The sequence below is a fragment of the Lacerta agilis genome, chromosome 14 (assembly GCF_009819535.1).
Source record: "Lacerta agilis isolate rLacAgi1 chromosome 14, rLacAgi1.pri, whole genome shotgun sequence".
In the NCBI taxonomy this organism is placed as follows: domain Eukaryota; kingdom Metazoa; phylum Chordata; class Lepidosauria; order Squamata; family Lacertidae; genus Lacerta; species Lacerta agilis.
This window is the reverse complement of record NC_046325.1, coordinates 19,088,190-19,107,289: the sequence shown is the minus strand read 5'-3', so window position 1 is coordinate 19,107,289 and position 19,100 is coordinate 19,088,190. Positions and strand designations below refer to the sequence as shown.

Genomic DNA, 19,100 nt, shown 5'->3' with positions numbered 1-19,100 from the left:
AACGGAGACAGGGATTTGGAAGGTTGCCAAGGGAACTGGAAGCGATGTACCACAAAGAGTTTTTGGGTCTTTGGCATGAGGCTTGGGATAGCTGGGGAAGGGGCAGAAAGATATTGGCTGTCTGTCTGAAGGCCGGTGGGGAGAGATGCTTTGGACTCCAGTACTGCCGTGCCTCAAGCTAACAAATGTAGGGTGGGTGGCATCCACGTTGTGGCAGGCTTCGCTCTACGTGCATTCATGAAAATTGGAAACCCCTGCACACGTCTTAAAAGGGGCCATTGATTCCAGGTAGATACAAGGGAGCCTGCTTTTGTAAACATCCTCAAGCATCAGCTACAATGTTTTAGTCTCAGTCCCACCCGCCTCCATGTTTATGGGCTTCTCATCCATCTCTCACCTGAGCTCCTGGGCCTCAGTAAATAGGACCCGTTCCAATTCACAAAGTAGTGTATGGAAGGAATGGGCGTTCACCAGCCCTGATAAGGTCCTCTTAATAGCATGCCATATTAAGAGAGACGGAGTGCACAATATAGCATACTCAGGGGTCATGGAACAAACTTCCCTCAGCAGGCTGTAAAAAGTTTCCTTTTCCAGAAGTGCTGTGTTTCTTGTTTGGATTAGCTTTTACTTTGGTGGTTAAACCATCATGGGAGAATATTAATCTAGTGCAGGGTGGATGATGCAATAGATTGATATAGATGAGTGATTTCATGGGATTCTTTATCCAACTCATTCCTGAAACAGGCTATGTCTCTTTGGAGATACTGGGCCAAGACACCTGCTCTAGTATGACACCTTTGGTAGACCACCGCTTGTTTAACAAGTTATGCAAAATGCTGAGGACAGTGGGAAAGTTGGGTTTTACCATTAAAGGAGTGGCTCCCCTCTAAAAATATTTATCAGATGCCATCCAGAGAAAAGTTCTGCCTATTCCACCTAATTGGTTCTTGATATACCAGGTTCTTCATTTAATAAATCATCCTGAGATAAAGTCACGCAACTGAAACTCTCATTTTTTAACAATGAAGCCACTGACCCTGGTTGAACCTCTAAACCAGAGCTTTGAACCTCTAAACCAGAGCTTTCCAAACTGTGTGTTGCGACACGTTAGTATCACGCGAACGTTTCCCACGCTCCTCCCAGCACTTCAAAGGGATTAGTTTAATCCCCCATTTCTTAGTAAAACTAAATTAGTGTTTGAAATTATGCAAAACTGAATTACCATTTTGCGAAGTGATACATGTGTATCACCAACATGAAAAGTTTGGCAAGCTCTGCTCTAAGGCATGTAAGATTACACCACCGGTGACTTGAGGAAATGCTGGGAAGCTGATTTAAACATTATTGATGAATAAAAATGGTCTGTTATGTGGATATCTCCAATTGTGATGCCAATCTTTTTATATGTGAAAGTACATTGAAACTTATTCATAGGTGGCACACTGTGCAGAATTTTGGGAAGAGGAAGTGATAAAAGTGATGGGGGGGATATGCAAACCCAGGCCCATACTGCCCATGTGTGGTGGAAATGTCCTTCTGCTTCTAAAAATTATTTTTTGACATTGTTAATATTGCAAAATATGACCTATCACTTGATGCAAAACAGGCTGTTCAAGCTCAGTTCAAGTGTTATAAAAACCTTCTAAGACTCTTGTGTACTTTGTGACTGCAACCAGACTGGTCATTTCTGAGAACTGGAAATCCTTTATTGGAAATCTATTCACAGAATGGATCTCCCAGGTTACAAGGAAAACAAGACTACAGACAATGTGCAGAATTATCTGAACTTTGTATTTCTTACATAATGACAAAAAAAATGTTACCCCCTGCCTTCAATACATATGCATCTACAGAGCATCTATTCTGCAATGCAAATATTTTGGCAACTCCTTGTCTTTTTGTAATCTATGTTGTTTCTCTCCCCCCCCCCTTATTATTTTCTGCATATTTTCTTTTTTTCTTGTGTTTGTATTTTCCCATGTTTATGAAAATCAATAAATACATTATAAAAAAGAGAGAATGGCTTTGCGGAGAAGAGACTGATGAAGTGAGTGCAATGCAGTTGTACAATAAAGCCCATGGGTTTTTTACTCAAATCCAGGACAAGTTTTTAATCTGGAAGTAAACAAAACGAGGGGGAGAACTGAACAAGATAAATTGAAATAAACTTCTGCTCCAGGCTCAGGTAAAGAAAGGGCATACAAGTAGTCTTCAGCGCCATTTTCAACATATCTTGGGCAACTTTCCAAACCTAAGAAAACAAAGAAGATTCTGTTAAAGAAGAGGGATTGTGCTCCCATCACACCAATCTCCTGAAGAGAAACACCTAAATGGGGATTTTTGGTGGATCCCTGAAAGCAGACGGGGAAACAGCTTTTCAACCTACTCAGAACCAGTGGAACAAGGAGCAAGAGTTAAAACTGCAGAGAACTTGGCAAAAGTTTGTGAAGAACACCAGTGCAATTAGGCACTATTGAGTGCTGAGAGGTGCATGGGCCTAGAAGGTTGTTTAAAAATCTGGGCATGCATTGGTTTGGAGCTGCTTGAAGTTAGGAGTGGTGCCTTGCTTCTGCTCAGGCTACTGGCTAGACTCTCCACCAGATCTTTTACAGCCAGCATGCCTCTATTCCGCGCCTGCCATCATTTTCCTTGGGCTTTTCCAGCATAGTTTCCCCCATATGAAAGCTCCTGCAGAAGTGCAACAGAAACACGCTGCTGTGGCAGAGACATATTAAATAACTGCGCCTCTTTGCTGTTCCTTCATGGAAATCTGGGACTGTGGGCCCAACCCCCCCCCCAAGGCACAATGCTCCAAGACCTTCTCCTGTGCAAGAACCATTGAAATGGCCAGGAAAAGATGAGAGCATTGTGCTTACACACCTCCCTTTATTGTGGTGGACAGCAGAAAGCGGCACTGGAAACAGAAGGCAATGGGGGTTCTCACTTTGTTTTCTCTGAGAGAACTAGAGCTGCCTGGCCAGTACGTTAAATATCACAACCTTTGCCAACTTTGTGCCCCCCTAAATGTTTTGACTGACAATTCCCAAGCCAGCATGGAAGTTGTAATCCTAGATATCTCGAGGGCAGCAGGCTGGCGAAGGCTGAAATAGTGGAATGCAACGTGTGGGGACTGAAGACGTTGGCAAGCTTTTCAGAAACAGAAGATGCATTGGGTGAGGCTGAGAAGCAAGTGCCCTCCAAGCTGGGCCTGGCATATTCTTAGGCTGTTTTGCAGAGCAAAACACGGTCCCAAACAACCATTTCTTTTTTCCCTTTTGATAAAGTAATAATAATAAATAAATAAGAATAAAATGTGCACCCCACCACCAAGACCATTCCATTGTAACTATCCAACCTCCCAAAATTTCAACACCTCTTGCGATGGTTTGACCCCTTTTCCATTTTAACACTAACAAATTCTACAAATACCTTCCATATCTCCTCAGAATAATTTCTCCTGTGTATTCCCCATCTTATCTTAATGACACGTGTTAATTTATCATTAATAGCTATATCCCACAGCTCTCTATACCATTCTCCCATTTTATATTCTGCTTGCCCCTTCCACTTCTTAGCTATCATAATTCATGAAGCTGTCAATAAATTTGTGAGCAAGCCCTTCATAGCCTGCGAACCTTCCACCCCATTGCAAATTGATAATAATGCTACCTCCGGACTTTCAGCCAGCTTTAACCCAATGATTTCTATTATCTCCTTAAACACCCTTTGCCAGAAAAATTGTACATATTTACATCCCCGCCACTTGTGATCATAATTCCCGGTTTCCTGGCATCCCCTCCAACATAACACCGAATATTCCTTGTTTATTTGATTTAATCTGACTGCCGAACAACCTTTTCTCAGCTCCCCTCTTACCCAGAGAATGCAGATCAAGGGGCACTGGTGGACTTCTGTATCTGCTCTTTCAGGATCAGGATGCTCTGCCTTTGCTCTGGAGGCAACATAGCTATCTGGTCTGCCGTCAGCTGGAGGACTTGCATGATGAGTGCGGCCTATGAAGAGATGAGAAAAACTGAAAAGGGTGCATTCAGACCAATTGTATTTCTCCCCCCAAGAAAGGACTTGGCAATTGAATTACACTAAAAAAATACAAAAATACTAATAACCACACAAGATAAGGGCAGCATATTACATGCCAAAAGCTAGTTTGAAAAGATCTGCAAAGCACATTGTGTTGTAAGTTGAGGGACGCACTCTACAACTATTTCTCATTCCAGATCCTTGAAGCCACCACTGAAAACACCTTGCTCCTACTGCCACCAATTTTGCCTCCAGCAGTGGCCAGCAGCACTTTCCTGGCCTCTTGGCACTGGTGCCACTGGGGAGTATAGGAGGAGGGGGTGATGAGGTGGAGGCACACCAGTGGGAGTGCAGGATTGGCTCCGCCAGTGCATTTGAACTACACTGACCTCCCCTGTGATGGGAGGTCATGTAAGTGCTGCCACCCCATCCTGCTGACCGCTGCTGCTTGCCTCTTTAATGGAGAACTCAAAGGCGGCAACTATGTTTGGCTTACCTTTTCATGATCCTGGGGTGTTACCTGGTTCTGGCCGGGACTGAACCCCCCAGGCTGGCCAGCTGCTTGTACACTTGGTCCTGGCATGCCTCCGGCCTGCATTGCTGCAGCAGGCATGTTAGGCACCTGTGAACACAAAGAACGATTTCTGAAAATGTACTGCCCCCTCCTTGGTCACATGGATGCAAATGGATAACATTCACAGGGTCTCTGAAAGCAGCTCCAGGCCCTACTAGCTGCACTACCTCTGAACACTGAGCTGGGGGGCGGGGGGAACCACGGGAAAAGTAAGAGGGCAAGCCTTTGATTAGAAAAGCACATGGGGAGGTGGCCAGTGCTGGTAGCAATTCATTAACCCACAGCCAATTAAATTTTCCGACCACAACTTCAAAAGAAATAGACCACCACTCCTGCTCCCTTCCCCAATGCATGGATTTTCCAGCCAACGACTTAGAAAAGATGAAGTATAACTGTTGGGAAAAGCTTGGTAGAATATCAGGAGAGAATCCATGTTACGATTTCCAGTCAGCTCCCCAGCTAACGATTCGGCTCTCTCTAGTGATCTCTCATACTGCTGGGTTCTGAGCTTTGCACTAGGAATTATTCTCTGCTACAAAGGCACAGGGCCTGCCAGTGTGTTTGCCTTTCCCTCCAGCATAGGCGCTGGGAACCTGTGACACCACGCCCCACCTCCAAATGCTGCTGGACTATGAATTCAGTAATCACTGACCAAACTTTGCTGGGAATGGTGAGAGCTGGAGTCCAGCAATCTCAGGAGGGGCGCAACTTCCCCATCATTGCTCTAGAGCTGTTTCCCAAACTTGGGTCTCCAGCTGTTTTTGGACTTCAGTTCCCATCAGCCCTGACTGATGGTCCTGCTAGCTAGGGGTGATGGGAGCTGTAGTCCAAAAACAGCTGGCAACCCAAGTTTGGGAAACCCTGGTCTAGGGCTTTATCTAAGTGATCAGTCAACCCCTGAAGCCACTTCCAGTCTTGGTCAGGAACCAACTAGGGGGGCATTCAAGATGAAGATTCCTCCCTCTCCCACCTCCATTTGGAGATTGGATTGTTATGCCAGTCCGCTGGCATGACCAAGTGAGGCTGTCCTTGCATTGGCAACAAGGACCCCTTGGTGAAAATGCAACAGACCACGGTTGTCCCACATACCTGTCGAGGCCCCTGCGAGACAGTGGATGCCATGCTTAGAGGTCCAGGGCCTTGAATACCTCCAGTCATTGGACCCCTTGGATTGGGACCAGGGCCCCTAGAGTCCATGCCTCTGGGTTCCATCCCCCTGGGTGGCTCCATCCCCCTGGGTGGTTCCATGCCTCTGGGGGGCTCCATCCCCCTGGGTTCCATGCCCCGAGGAGGTTCCATGCCTCTGGGCTCCATCCCACGAGGCTCCATGCCCCGAGATTCCATTCCTCTGGGCTCCATGCCCCGCATTTCCATCACTCTGGGCTCCATTCCCCTGGGCTCCATCCCTCGGGGTTCCATGCCCCTGGCATCCATCACTCTGGGCTCCATTCCCCTGGGCTCCATTCCTCTGGGCTCCATGCCCCTGCCATCCATGCCTCGGGGCTCCATTCCTCTCGGATCTCTTCCACCTGCATTGAAGACCATCAAACTTAACACATCTGATAGACGGAGAAGCAAACCTGGGAGTTACTTGCCAAAGTTAGGGGAAATTAAATAATCAATTGTACCAGTTTGATTTTTAACATTTTCATGGCTTGATTTTGTGCGTGTTTGTAGCCTATAGGGCAGTGGTGGCGAACCTTTTAGAGACCGAGTGCCCAAATTGCAAACCAAAACCCACTTATTTATCGCAAAGTGCTCAGAGTCGTTGAGCTTTTCATTGAGGGTTTTTTGCGGGGGGGGGGGGCTCCCCAAAATTGTTGAGCTCTTTTTGGGAGCTGCTGACCAAAGCTTTGGCACTTTGGTGGGGGGTCGCACAAAATTTGCTTTGCTTTTGGGGGGGCGCTCCAAAGCTGCTGAGCTTTTTTGGGGGGGGGGAGAGGACAGAAATAAACGACGAATAATACCTTCGCTGGAACTAACATGCAGCACCGACATCATCGTCTGCCAAAGCGCCAAAAAACACACACAGCACAATAAGGGTTAAAAAACGAACGCTGTTATGCCCAATCAGAAACAGCTACTGATATAGCAAACTGAAAAACAGACCAATTGCCAAACACAATCTCCGACGACCAGCCAAAAAAAAAGAAAAAAGGAAATAAAAGGTTCCAGGTTTCAACAGCGGATGCAGGCTGTAGCCTGGGGAAAAAACAACAACAGCGTGGATGGGTTGATGGCGTGCGTGCCAGCAGTGAGGGCTCTGCATGCCAAGTGTGGCACGCGTGCCATAGGTTTGCCACCGCTGCTATAGGGTTTGTAGCCGGGGTTTTTTGCTTTGGGGAAAGGATATAATTTGATCCTCTAGAACATGGTGTACCTTGTATAATTATTTCTAATTTTTATTGTGTGGTTTATTGTACAAGTTATTTTATTATCTGCATCTGTTACAAAGGGGAACAAAACACTAACTGCTATTCATTTCTTATCTCACTCCCCTGATGGATCCCTTACTGTGCTGGGATTTATACCACTTGCATTAAATAAATGCCCCTTTTCATTTGACCTTGAAACCGTCTCTCACCTCGGGTGTCCATCATGGGACCTCGTGGCTCTCCCATCAACGGCCTCGGTTCTCCCATTGGCCCACCTCTCATTTCGTGGGGTGGCGGCCCACGATTGTCATGACCGGCCATGTGGTGCATGGGGGGCCCCTGGTGAGGAGGCCCCTGGTGCGATGGCCCAATATAACCCCTGCAGAAGAGAATGGGAAGGGAGGGGGTGGTGGAGGAGGAGAAAACACATCAAAACCCAGTTCCCAGTCTTCTCACACAGCAAACAAGGTGAGACAATCTCTGCCTGGACTTCACCCCCTTCCAAGAGGCAAGTAGAAGGCTCAAATGTTATTGCATTACAAAAAAAAAAAAAAATGCACTGCAACAAAACATTCTGCACACATAAAAGATGGCCGGCAGAAGAGTTCCAGCCTTGCTACCTCCCTGTTTCTTTGGTGAGAGTTCCCACTTGCAATACAGTGGCACAACTCAGACACACCTGCAACAAACCACCAGGACTATAGCTTCCCCTTGTGGCAAGTCCCCAGGACTCCAGAGTAAGAGACACAGTTGCTTCCTACTTGAATTTTTAGAATTCATGCGAGCAGTCCAGGCTACCAATAACCTACCATTATTACTAACACCCACTTTAGAAGTTCTAGGCCATTCTGCCTACCTGGGTTCCACTTCTCCAGTGACTGACAGCAGAGTTCCCCCACGCGGATCATTTGGTGCATCTCCCAGAAGGCCTCGGGGTGGTGGACCACTAGCTGGCATTGGCCCACGCTGCATGGGGGCCCGTGGATCCGGCATGGGCACTGTTGGGAAGGCAGAGAGAATTAAAATCATGGGAGAGAAGCGTGAGCGTCGGCTTCACTTGAGAAGCAAGAGGGGGAAAGTCGGGCTTCACAGAGGGCAGGTAAGCACAGATGCAGTTGCAGAGAGATGGGTTAATTTCAAAAGCTCCAGGCTTTGAATTGGCTGCCACATACTCAACACTTGTGTTGCGACCCCAAGTCTTTGTTAACAACAGGAGGAGGCCCGGTGATCAAACAAACCTGCAACAGGGAGCCTCCTTGCACAAAGATGGCGTTTCTCCCTCTCCCCACGATAGCATGTGCCACATCACTCTCTGAGCCATGTGGCCTACACCCCCAAGGTAAGCAGAGGCCTTGTCTTGCATACCCCCCCCCCCAGGGCATGCAATGAGCAAGGGGAGCCAACCGGAACTACAGGTACCTTGGACTCGCTCAATAGAGGAAGGCCTGGCAGGTCCCACGGGAGAGAGCTGCAGGTTCCCTGGCCCGGCAGCAGGAAGAGAGGGAGAAAGAGCAGACACATCAACAGGAGGTGCACTTGCTGCATCTGCGTGCGCATAGAAGCACACCTGCCTAGAGTGCCCCTTCCTCATCTTCTGGCACAGCTCTGGAGACACTTCCCTCTTAAACAAACAGGAGGGACCACTCCTTCAGAATACGATTCCATAGTGTGGCAGTGCCTACACTTTGGAACTCCCTGCCTATTGATGTCAACCCAGGCGCCTTCATGGTCCTCTTTTCTGGGCCTGCTAAAACGTTCTTGTTTAGACAAGCCTACCCAGATGACTTAAGAAAGTTGAGGAAACTTTAATCTGTTTTAGTATTTTAACTTTTGCAAGTTTTAAAGTATGGTTGTAAATGTTTTCTTGATTACAGCAGCCAATGTAATGCTTTGTGTTTCTGCTTCTTGAAAGTATTCATACATGATAGCTTTTTATTCCAATTGAAAAGTAGACTCTTGTGCTCCCCCCCCCCATCATTTTATGTTGCTCTTTGGACTTGGAATAACTATACGTAAAAGTTTAATATAGTTCTCAATAGTGCTACTGACATTAGGGGCCACAAACAGTAACAAGACTTTTGCTTGCAGCCAAGCCTTCTTAGGAGCAGCACATAAAAGAAATTGTCCCATTCCTGCCCCCCACTCGGGGCATCCATTGATCTTTCAGTGTTTATCTGGACCTCCTTTTTGGTGGTGATCTGCATCAGCCACCCAGAAGGAAGGGTGCTGGGTTCATACATAAAACCAAGTCAAGTTAAAAACAAACCATAGCTCCAGATAGTGGTTTGCTGACAGTAAAGAAACTATCGCTCAGCTTCTGGACAGGGTTCACACACAACACACACAGTAAACTATGGCTTAGCATTATGTGTGAATCAGGCAAAAAAAAAAAAAGGCTATATAACAAATGTGAGTGGGGATTCTTGAGCATGAGAAACACAGGTACAAACCCCCCACTTAGCAACAAAGCTCACTAAAGACACCATCCTTTGCATAGCTTATTGAGAATAATACTAAAACTTGCCCTTGGGACCTGACAGGAAAAAGTAATAAGTAAATGCAAAAAATAGAGTTATTTCTTTATGTCCATCAGCTCCATGAGCTTCTGGGAGCATCTGGAGGTTGGAGCCTCAGGCATAGCTGTCAACCTTTCCTTTTTTGCGGGAAATTCCCTTATTATAGCATTGGGAAACAGCAGGGAGGGTTGACATCTATGGCCTCAGGACTAAAATGGGATTTGCAGGCTGGCTCAAAAAGGCAATTCCAAAAGGATGTTTTGTTACCTACTGCAGAATCAGAGGTACATTTCAGTGCAACCAGGTGGAATAACAAAATGCAGCAACATCTACACACACACACACACACACACACACACACCCTTGGCCTCCACCACCAGAACAAAGCAAGCCCATTAACTTTGTGTGAAAGAAAAAGGAGGGAGTGGGAAGCATTTCAAGGAGTGGTGCCCTCTGCTGGCTAAGTGACAGAAGGCAGCCATATGCTTTACCTTGACCCCGTTCCAAGAGCATCGGGCCACCTCCTGGCATGCCACCTAGGGAGAAAAAAGAGCCATGTTAATCAAAGGAGGCATTGGGTTCACTGTGTGTGTGTGTGTGGGGGTGCTGTGGGACTCAGGGATTTAAAACCAGTCTTGTAAACAAGCCAACAACTACCCTGCAATTTATTTATGTTTACTAGTCCACTATCAGACTAGAAGCCTGTGTTTCCATGCTGGATGGGGAAAGAAGGAAAGCCTCATCTTCCTAGAAGGCTACTGAAAAAAGAAAAGGAAAAAAGCATTCTACCATACCTCTTCCATTGAGAAAGAGGCTTTCCTTCCCCCTTATCTAGCACAATAGTGGGCTGTAGAAGGGAGGATGTGAGCAACCCATCCCTCCTCCTCTAGCTCCCTCGCATGGAATTCTTGAATGCCTGCGTTGTCAGATGAGTTGTTATATAAAAAGCTGATTTAAAACAGCAAAGTGGAAGCCCAGCAAGGCACGCAAAAGACAAAGATAAATACAATAAAACCAAGAAAGGTTTTTTTTAAAAAAAAATGTTAAAATGTCAGAAAATGAAAATAAACAAATTGTATTGCTATCCTCCACATCAGACCACTAAATATTATAAACGCCAATTATCTCAATTTTCAACCTGGCTAAACCACTTAACCCTATGCACGTTTCTTAAGAAAGATGTTCTACATTCGCTGGTGCTGACCCAGAGTTACGTGTGCACAGGATTATAGTCTTCCAATGTTGCCATCCTTGATTCCACTTCTTGCCATGTGTGGCCAAATTCAGCCCTTTCCTGCCCTGAGGATTCCTATATCTCCTTGTCCCTGGAACCTAGAGACCCCGAGTCAAAAATTATGAATGCCCAATCAATGGCAGATGTTGGGAAAGACACACACACAAGAACTCACCTCCAGGAGCCAAGGGGCCAGGGCCAGGGCCAGAGCTTGGCATTTGCCCTGGGGCTGGCACTCCTCCCTGCATGGGTGGTTGCATCATAGGGGGGGCTCCATTGACATGCATACCCCCCTGCTTGGAAAGAGGAAATGAAAACAGATTGTGAGGCCTTATTCTCACTGAGGTGGGCAACTGATGTCTGGTCCTAAGTTTGTCCCTACTTTATTAACCCATTTAAATGCTAATATAACTATAGCTTCTAATAAAGGACTAATAAAAACTCTCATGAAATTCATCAAATTAGTTCTAATGGATACATTCATGTTCAATAAAGGTTTAAATAAAACCATCATAAAAACAACAAATAAGAAAGGACATGAACAGATTGTGACATAGACAACTAGCATATCATTTACAACTGGGAAATAAGACTCAGCCCACAGAACAAGAAGTAAGATTCTACTCAAATCAACAAACTCTTACTATTGGTTGTGGCTGGGAGGAGGGGACGTTTGGCTGGTTCATCTGTGCATTTGGACCAGGCCCAGGCCCAGGACCAGGACCGGGCCCAGGACCGGGACCTTGCCCAGGCCCGGGCCCAGGCCCAGGCCCAGGCCCTTGTCCTGGACCCGCTTGCAGGCCACCTGGAATCAGAGCTGGGACGGTCGTCTGCCGATGCAAGATTTTCTAGGGAAGGGAAATGGCAGAGTAAAGCCTATTAGGTGTTCATATTGCAGAAACACATGGCCCCAATTCGGGGGCAACACACACACACACACCCCGCTTCCCCAAGGCAGGAGACATCACAAGCATACCAGAGCGATCTCCGGATCCACAATCCGCATCACCACCTGGGCCTGCAGCAGGGCATAGGCGAGCTGAGGGTTCTGCAGCAGCATGCTCCGAGCCTCCTGAGGGCTGTTCTGGACACAGAGCTGGAGAGAGGAAGAGAGAAGATGGGAAAGCACACAGGGCAGCTGGACTGAAATCCCCCAGCTTTTAAAGCAGGTGTGGAGAACCTATGTGGCTGAACTCCAACTCCCATCAGCCCTAGCAAGCACAGCCAATGGGCAGGGATGATGGAGAGCTGTAGTTCAGCAATACTTGGGAGGGGGCATAGAGCATTTCTCCCCAGTCCAGGCTATTAATAATAATAATAATAATAATAATAATAATAATAATAATAATAAACTGCTCTTCATCAAAAGATCTCAGGGCAGTTCACAATTAGAACCACACAAATAAACTCCAGAGACAAGATGTGGAAAACTATTTCAGATCTCGGGTAGCCACAGGGAAATCTCCTCCTCTGTAAACCAGTATGAAAATGCAAGTAGGTGGAGGATGAACGAGAGTATATTTAATGATGAAAAAGTGGTTGAAAAAGCAAAGAAGGCAGTGAATGACTACTTTGCATTGAACACAAACAAAGAAACAGATCTAAACATAATTTGGGATGCCGGTAAGGCGGTGATGAGGGGCTTCATGATTTCACAAGATATTGGTATAAGAAGAGCAAGAGAAAAAAAGAAGGAAGAAATATTGAAGGCATTGGAAGACAAAGAAAAGCAACTAATTCGGAAACCAAAAAATCAAGAATTGAAGCAGAGTATTAAGTTGCTAAAAAACCAATTCGAATCGATGATTAATCAAGAAATTGAGTGGAAGTTAAAATGGTTAAGACAAAAAAAATTTGAATATGCAAATAAGACAGGGAAATTATTGGCATGGCAATTGAAAAGAAGACAGGAACAGGGTATAATAAATAAAATCAGAAAGAATGAAGTAATGATAGATAATCCAAAGGAAATTAGAAATGTATTCCAAGATTTCTATAAGAATCTATATCAGAAAGAGCAGGAGGAAGATGAAGAAATAGATCTTTATTTAGAGAAAAATAAACCAATGAAAATCTCAAAGGAAGACCAAGAACAGTTAAATATTCCAATATCGGAAGAGGAGCTCAAAAGCGCTATACAGAAATTAAAAGGGGGGAAAGCCCCAGGCCCTGACGGCTTATCGGCTAGGTTTTATAAGGACTTGGCACCACAACTAGTTCCAAGGATGTTAGAATTGATGAACAGGATTCTAACCAATGGGAGAATACCAGATTCATGGAAAGAGGCTTTTATTACAGTAATCCCCAAACAAGGTACAGATCTAACGAATGTGAAAAACTACCGACCGATTTCCCTACTGAACCTGGACTATAAATTATTTACGAACATATTGGCTGATAGATTCAAAAAGGTTATGAATAAAGTAATTCACAGAGATCAAAATGGGTTCCTACCAGGTCGCCAAATGAAAAATAATATAAGAACAATTGTGGACCTGATAGAATATTTGGATTTGAAAATCGATAGAAAGGCAGCCCTAATTTTTATTGATGCCGAAAAGGCCTTCGATAACGTATCATGGGAATTTTTGTTGAAGGTATTGGAAAAGATGGAGGTGGGAGAAAAAATTTTAAAGGGAATTTCAGCTATTTATAAAGAACAAACAGCGAAATTAGTGGTAAATGGAATACTTTCAGACAAAATTAGAATTACAAAAGGCACAAGGCAGGGTTGCCCGATATCGCCACTTCTCTTTATTATGGTTTTGGAAATCCTGACAAACAAATTAAGAGATACAAAAGAGGTAAAAGGAGTGAAGGTCGGTAGGAGGGAATTTAAAGTTAAGGCATTCGCGGACGATCTGGTTATGACTTTGGAAGATCCATTACAAAGTATGGGGAAAATGCTGGAAGTGATAGAGGAGTTTGGTAAATTGGCAGGTTTAAAGATAAATAAGGAAAAGACAAAAATGCTGGTTAAGAACCTGGATAAGAATGAAATCGAAGAAATACAAAAAGAATATGGTATTATGATGGCAAAAAAGGTCAAGTATTTGGGAATTTGGTTGTCACCAAAAAATATAAATTTATTCAGTGATAATTATGAACCAATCTGGAAAGAAATTAAGAAAGATTTAGAAATTTGGAACAAATGGAATTTATCTCTGTGGGGTAGAATAGCATGTATAAAAATGAATGTATTACCGAGAATTCTGTTTCTCTACCAAATGTTGCCGGTAATTAAGGGAACGAGCCAGCTAAAAGAGTGGCAGAAAAATTTGACCAAATTTATCTGGCAGGGTAAACACCCGAGAATCAAGCATAAATTATTGGTAGACAAAAAAGAAAGAGGGGGGTTTGGAATGCCAGATATTAAAATTTATTATGAATCATCTTGTCTAGTTTGGCTGAGAGAGTGGATAGCGCTGGAAGATAAGGAGCTGCTGGACCTGGAGGGCTTCAACAACAGATACGGTTGGCACTCCTATCTCTGGCAAGACAAAGCGAAGGTCCACAAAGAATTTTTATCACACATATTTAGGAGACCATTATATGAGGTGTGGCAAAGGTACAAGGACTTACTAGAAAGAAAGACACCCAGGTGGCTCTCACCCACAGAGATAATAACGATAAAAAAGATTTATACAGAAGATGAAAAATGGATAACATATCAAGACCTGTTAATTGAATCAGAAAAAGGTTGGAAAATTAAACCCTATGATCAGGTGGCGGAAAGGTTGACAGGGTGGATCCAATATCACCAGGTGTACAACTTATTTAATGAGGATAAAAGAAAATACAATTTTGATAAGAAAAAATCAAAATTTCAAGAAGAAATATTAGAAGGAAAGGAGAAATTACTATCCAAAATGTATAATTATTTATTAGAGTGGTTCACAAAAGATGAAGAAATTAAAGAAGTAATGATAAAGTGGGCTATAGATATAGGTCATAATATTCAATTTGAAATGTGGGAGAAATTATGGTGTGAACACATAAAATTCACTGCTTGTACAACTTTGAAGGAGAACATCATGAAAATGATGTATCGCTGGTATCTCACGCCGGTAAGACTAGCAAAAATGTATAGAAGTTACGATAAGAAATGCTGGAAATGTGAGGTGAAGGACGGTGATTTCTACCACATGTGGTGGACATGTGATAAAATCAAGCAGTACTGGGAAGTAATTTACAACGAATTAAAGAAAATACTTAAATATACATTTCCAAAAAAACCGGAAGCTTTCCTAATTGGTTTAGTTGGAAAAGAGATAAAAAAGAAGGACCAAAGGTTTTTCCTTTATGCAATTACAGCAGCAAGGATACTTTTGGCGCAGTATTGGAAATCAAAAGACTTACCTTCGGTGGGAGATTGGAAATTAAAGTTATGGGAATATTCAGAACTGGCCAAGCTAACTGGGAGAGTAAGAGATCAAAGAGACCAAAGGTTTCAATTGGAGTGGGGTAAATTTTTAGATTATATGAAAGATTGTAAAAATCGGTAGCACTTTCGGGTGTCGGCGGAATTCTTGCACTAGGATGATAGTGACAAAGTGAGGAAAATAAGTTTGTAAAATAAACGGAAATAAGAAAAAGCGAGGAAGTAGTGAGAAGTTAGAAAACCAGAGAAGAGAAGGAGGGAAGTCAGAAAACTCGACGGAGTTTTATGTAATATTGTAAAATATTGTATGTTCAACTTGTCTGTATTTTATCTGCTGAAAAATAAAAATATTTGGAAAAAAAAGAAAAAAGAAAATGCAAGCTATGGGTGAGCCTCTCAGCAGCGCAGTTAAAACCAACCAACCATTTTTTATCGAGCGGAAGGTTGGAGGCGATATGGATTGCCACATCGTGCCAACGTAAGACTGTTTTTGCTTCTGTGCTAGTCGTGGTAAAATAAGCTTTATTCTCTTTGCAGCTAATGTGAGAAATGGGAGTGGACTGGGGAGGAAAGACTAGCCTACATGGACTTCCTAGCCACTTATGGCTGCTACCAGGTGAGCTGTTAAACGACTGGCTTGACTGCTCTCTGCCATGGTGTCCACTGACCTTCATCTGCTTCATCAGTTCAAACATCTGCTCCGGTGGGAGGCTGGCAACAGCCCTGCTGATGGACTCAGGAGCATCTTCAGGGTTCACAGGGTCTCCATAGGGCGACTCAATGATGGGGGCCCCAGTGCCCAGGCCTAGTAGAGAAGACTGGGTTAGAACCAGAGATCTTCATCTTGTCATGCACACCTTGACTGGCAGCGCATGGCAGCTGCTGCCTTCCCCCCATCTTCCACAAGGCCTTCAGACTCACTCTTCAGCTCCTCTTTGTTCTTCTCACTGGCTGCATTGTCCACACGCAGGGCTCTCCCACTGAATTCACGTCCATTCAGGTTACGCATGGCACTGAGTGCCGTCTCCTGGTCTTGATATTCACAAAAGCCATAACCTTTTGGTTTGCCCGTCTCTCGATCATACACCAATCTAGCCAACAAACACACAAAACAAACTGTAATGGGCAGAAAGGCATGAGAGGGTGGGCAAAGTGTTTCATGAAAGCTGGGGTTCAGGGGCACTGCAGCTGGGCTAACTGGCTATATACTGTCCTATTATATAGGAAGCTACCTTAAACCAGGTTAGATTATTTGTCTATTCAGTTCAGTATTATCTGCTAGCAGCATCTCTCCAGGGTCTCAAAGAGACAAAAGCTTTCCCCCGCAAATGATACCTCAAGGATAGGGAACCTGCAGCCCTCTGGATGTTCTTGGACTGCAACGTTCATCATCCCTGACCACTGGGATTGTGGCAAATGGGAGATTTGAGTCCAATGATTTCTGGAGCACCAGATTCCTCATCCCTGTGCTACCTTAACATTTTATTGGAGGATTGTAATATTTATATCCCACCTTTCTTTCAAGAAGTTCAAGTTGGTATACATAGCCATCCCCCCATTTTATCTTCACAACAACTTTGTGAGGCAGGTTGGACTGAGAGGTTCAAGAGACTGAAGGTGGGATCTTCTGCATACAAAGTGCTTAATACTTCTCAGTTAAATGTCTCAGCCAAGATTCCCCACCCCTGACTTAAAATCCCTTGGTATCTACCACCACCACCACCCCGGCCACATCCTCATCCAGCTTTCTCAGCCCTTCAGGCTCAGCTTCCCTGATTCAGAAAATCCTAACGGGGATATGTCTCACCGGAAACTGACGACAGGCCCAACCTCTGAGAAAATGTCCTTTAACTGCTCTTCTGTGGCTTCATATGGGATGTTCCCCACTATTGGAGAGATGGGAGCAGATTGTGAGCATCAGCAGCATTACTGGAATAAGCTGGACATATTTTCAAACATAGGTCAAGGCATACATCTTCCATCAGGAATTTGGAAATGGAAAATGGCTTTAGTGTTGGTTATTTGTTTCCCAGTCCCAATTACTTGTTGTTGTTCAGTCGTTCAGTCGTGTCCGACTCTTCGTGACCCCATGGACCAGAGCACGCCAGGCACGCCTATCCTCCACTGCCTCCCGCAGTCTGGCCAAACTCATGCCAGTAGCTTCGAGAATACTGTCCAACCATCTCATCCTTTGTCGTCCCCTTCTCCTTGTGCCCTCCATCTTTCCCAACATCAGGGTCTTTTCCAGGGAGTCTTCTCTTCTCATGAGGTGGCCAATTACTTAAGGCACTGATTAAGCAGAGTTCTGAAGTATTTTATTTAGAACCAATCCTCCAGCAAAGAGTAAGAAACCCAAATTAGGCCCTGAGCACTAGATCATCTCGTGTTACTGCCCAGCTTTTACAAAGTTTACTGTCAATTTTAGGCAAGAGGCATTAGAATATGTATGCATTTTAAGGCAATGACCTAGCAAGCAAACGGTAGGGCACCCCCCCCCCAACACACTTTACAATATTTGCTACGCACATGGAGAACAGCATACATGAGGGAATGATAATCAACAACATGGAACTAAGCTCATTAGTTCTACTGTTTCTTTCAATAGCAGTGTGCAAGGGAAACTTAAGAGAGTCTTTGGAAGCATCCTTGGAAGAAAGATTGCCAGTGACTACTGATCTCCCACTGCAATGCACAGCTGGAAATGGCAGGTTGGGTAGCCTTTTCAGGCAGCACAATCTTGGCAAAACTATGTGCAAACACAGTTTCCCTTATAATGCCTAGGGATTTGTATTGGGAGCTATTGTCCAAAATGTTTGAAGGGCACCAGCTCTGGCAAAGCTGGACTAGAGTTGACAAGAACAAACTCAGTTGGTCTCTAAGGTGCTACTGGAAAGAATTTCCTATTTTGTTTAGAGTTGACAAAACAGCGCTGTGCACTGAGTCTCTCCATGGAGTTGGAGGTAAAGGGGAGGTGGGAGAGCCAGAGCAGCCACTGCTCTTCCCACCCCTAACTTCCTCCCTACACCTAATCTCCCTTCCCTCCCTCTCCCATCCCTCCCTTCCTCCCTTCCTTCCTCCACTTCTACCTTTCCTTTCCTTTCCCTTCCCCCTCCCCCTTTCCGCCTTCTCTCTCTCTCTCTCTGCTCCCCTTTCCTCCCCCCACCTACTTCCCCCCGCCTTTCCCAAAGTGGGGGTTGAGCGGCGTGCTCTTCCCGCGCCCGCTCCGCCCTCACCGAAAACGGAGCGCAGGGACCGGTCCACGGCGGGATCCCGCACGGACAGCCCCGCCATCTTCCTCCCGCTCCAACTTGCTTACACCTCCTCCTTTATTCTTGTGGGGTTCCTTTCTTCCCCCTCCGCCCAGCAACACAACCCACAAACGTTCGTTCCGCCTCTCAAGCCGCTGATGTTTTAATATAACGTTTCCCCGTTCTCTTCCCTTCCACACGCGGGAGGCGGGGAGGCAGGCCGATTTCCCCAGCTGCTGTTTCTATGGCGGTGGGGTGGAGAGGTGCGGGTTTTTTCTATTTCTACTTTGGGGAATAGCTTCTGAAATAGCATCCGTGTGTTTTGCCTTTCAGGCGCTCCCCGGAATGACATAAAATGTGGGGTTATTAACGTCTCAGTCTGGACCACGCAGTCTTTCATCGCGTGTGTGCAACATTAAATGAATCTCGGGTAGTTTGCCCACAACAAACATGGCGGCTTTAGGGCTTGGCTAAAGGGCGGTGGCCATAGCAACCAGACAACGAGTCCGAAAAGATGGAAGGGCTCCTGTCTCCTTTTGCAACTGCTCGAGAGTGTGCCATGGCCGCGCGAGAGAAAGCGGCGCGCAGGCGTGGCTTGTGGCAGGGGAAGAATTTGGGTGTTGCGCTGTTTTATTAAGGGAGGTTTTATGTGTCGCACGTGGAAGTGGGACTCAAAAGACACGATTGACATTCCTCTGCAGCTGCTGTAGATGCAGGAGCCTTTTCTTCAC

The 19,100-nt window shown here is 45.1% G+C and overlaps 1 protein-coding gene across 4 annotated transcripts; it reads right to left on the bottom strand.

The window, feature by feature from the left end:
• Positions 1-2,035: 2,035 nt before the first annotated feature.
• On the bottom strand, positions 2,036-18,481 carry CSTF2 (cleavage stimulation factor subunit 2). 4 transcript variants are annotated; one of them, XM_033169149.1, is made up of 15 exons: positions 18,355-18,481; positions 16,929-17,007; positions 16,043-16,212; positions 15,790-15,926; positions 11,717-11,836; positions 11,385-11,588; positions 10,916-11,036; positions 9,998-10,042; positions 8,410-8,469; positions 7,847-7,988; positions 7,200-7,369; positions 5,705-6,144; positions 4,538-4,663; positions 3,877-4,013; positions 2,036-2,251 (listed from the first exon to the last, which is right to left on the bottom strand). In XM_033169149.1, exons 1-14 carry the CDS (start codon positions 18,410-18,412, stop codon positions 3,891-3,893), a joined length of 1,995 nt encoding a protein of 664 aa, XP_033025040.1. In that variant the 5' UTR covers positions 18,413-18,481; the 3' UTR covers positions 2,036-2,251; positions 3,877-3,890. The 4 variants fall into 4 exon arrangements, with proteins under 4 accessions (XP_033025040.1, XP_033025042.1, XP_033025043.1 ...); XM_033169151.1 differs by having other exon boundaries at positions 10,916-11,033; XM_033169152.1 differs by lacking the exon at positions 8,410-8,469.
• Positions 18,482-19,100: the final 619 nt, after the last annotated feature.

What these genes read in the sequence shown, in the direction of transcription:
- CSTF2 (XM_033169149.1), bottom strand. Translation starts at nt 18,412, where the DNA reads ATGGCGGGGCTGTCCGTGCGGGATCCCGCCGTGGACCGGTCCCTGCGC. An exon ending in GGGCCTGTCGTCAGTTTCCG is followed by an intron (nt 16,213 to 16,928) that starts GTGAGACATATC and finishes TTTGTTGGCTAG; the next exon opens with ATTGGTGTATGATCGAGAGA. An exon ending in ACTGGAGAAGTGGAACCCAG is followed by an intron (nt 7,370 to 7,846) that starts GTAGGCAGAATG and finishes TCTCTTCTGCAG; the next exon opens with GGGTTATATTGGGCCATCGC.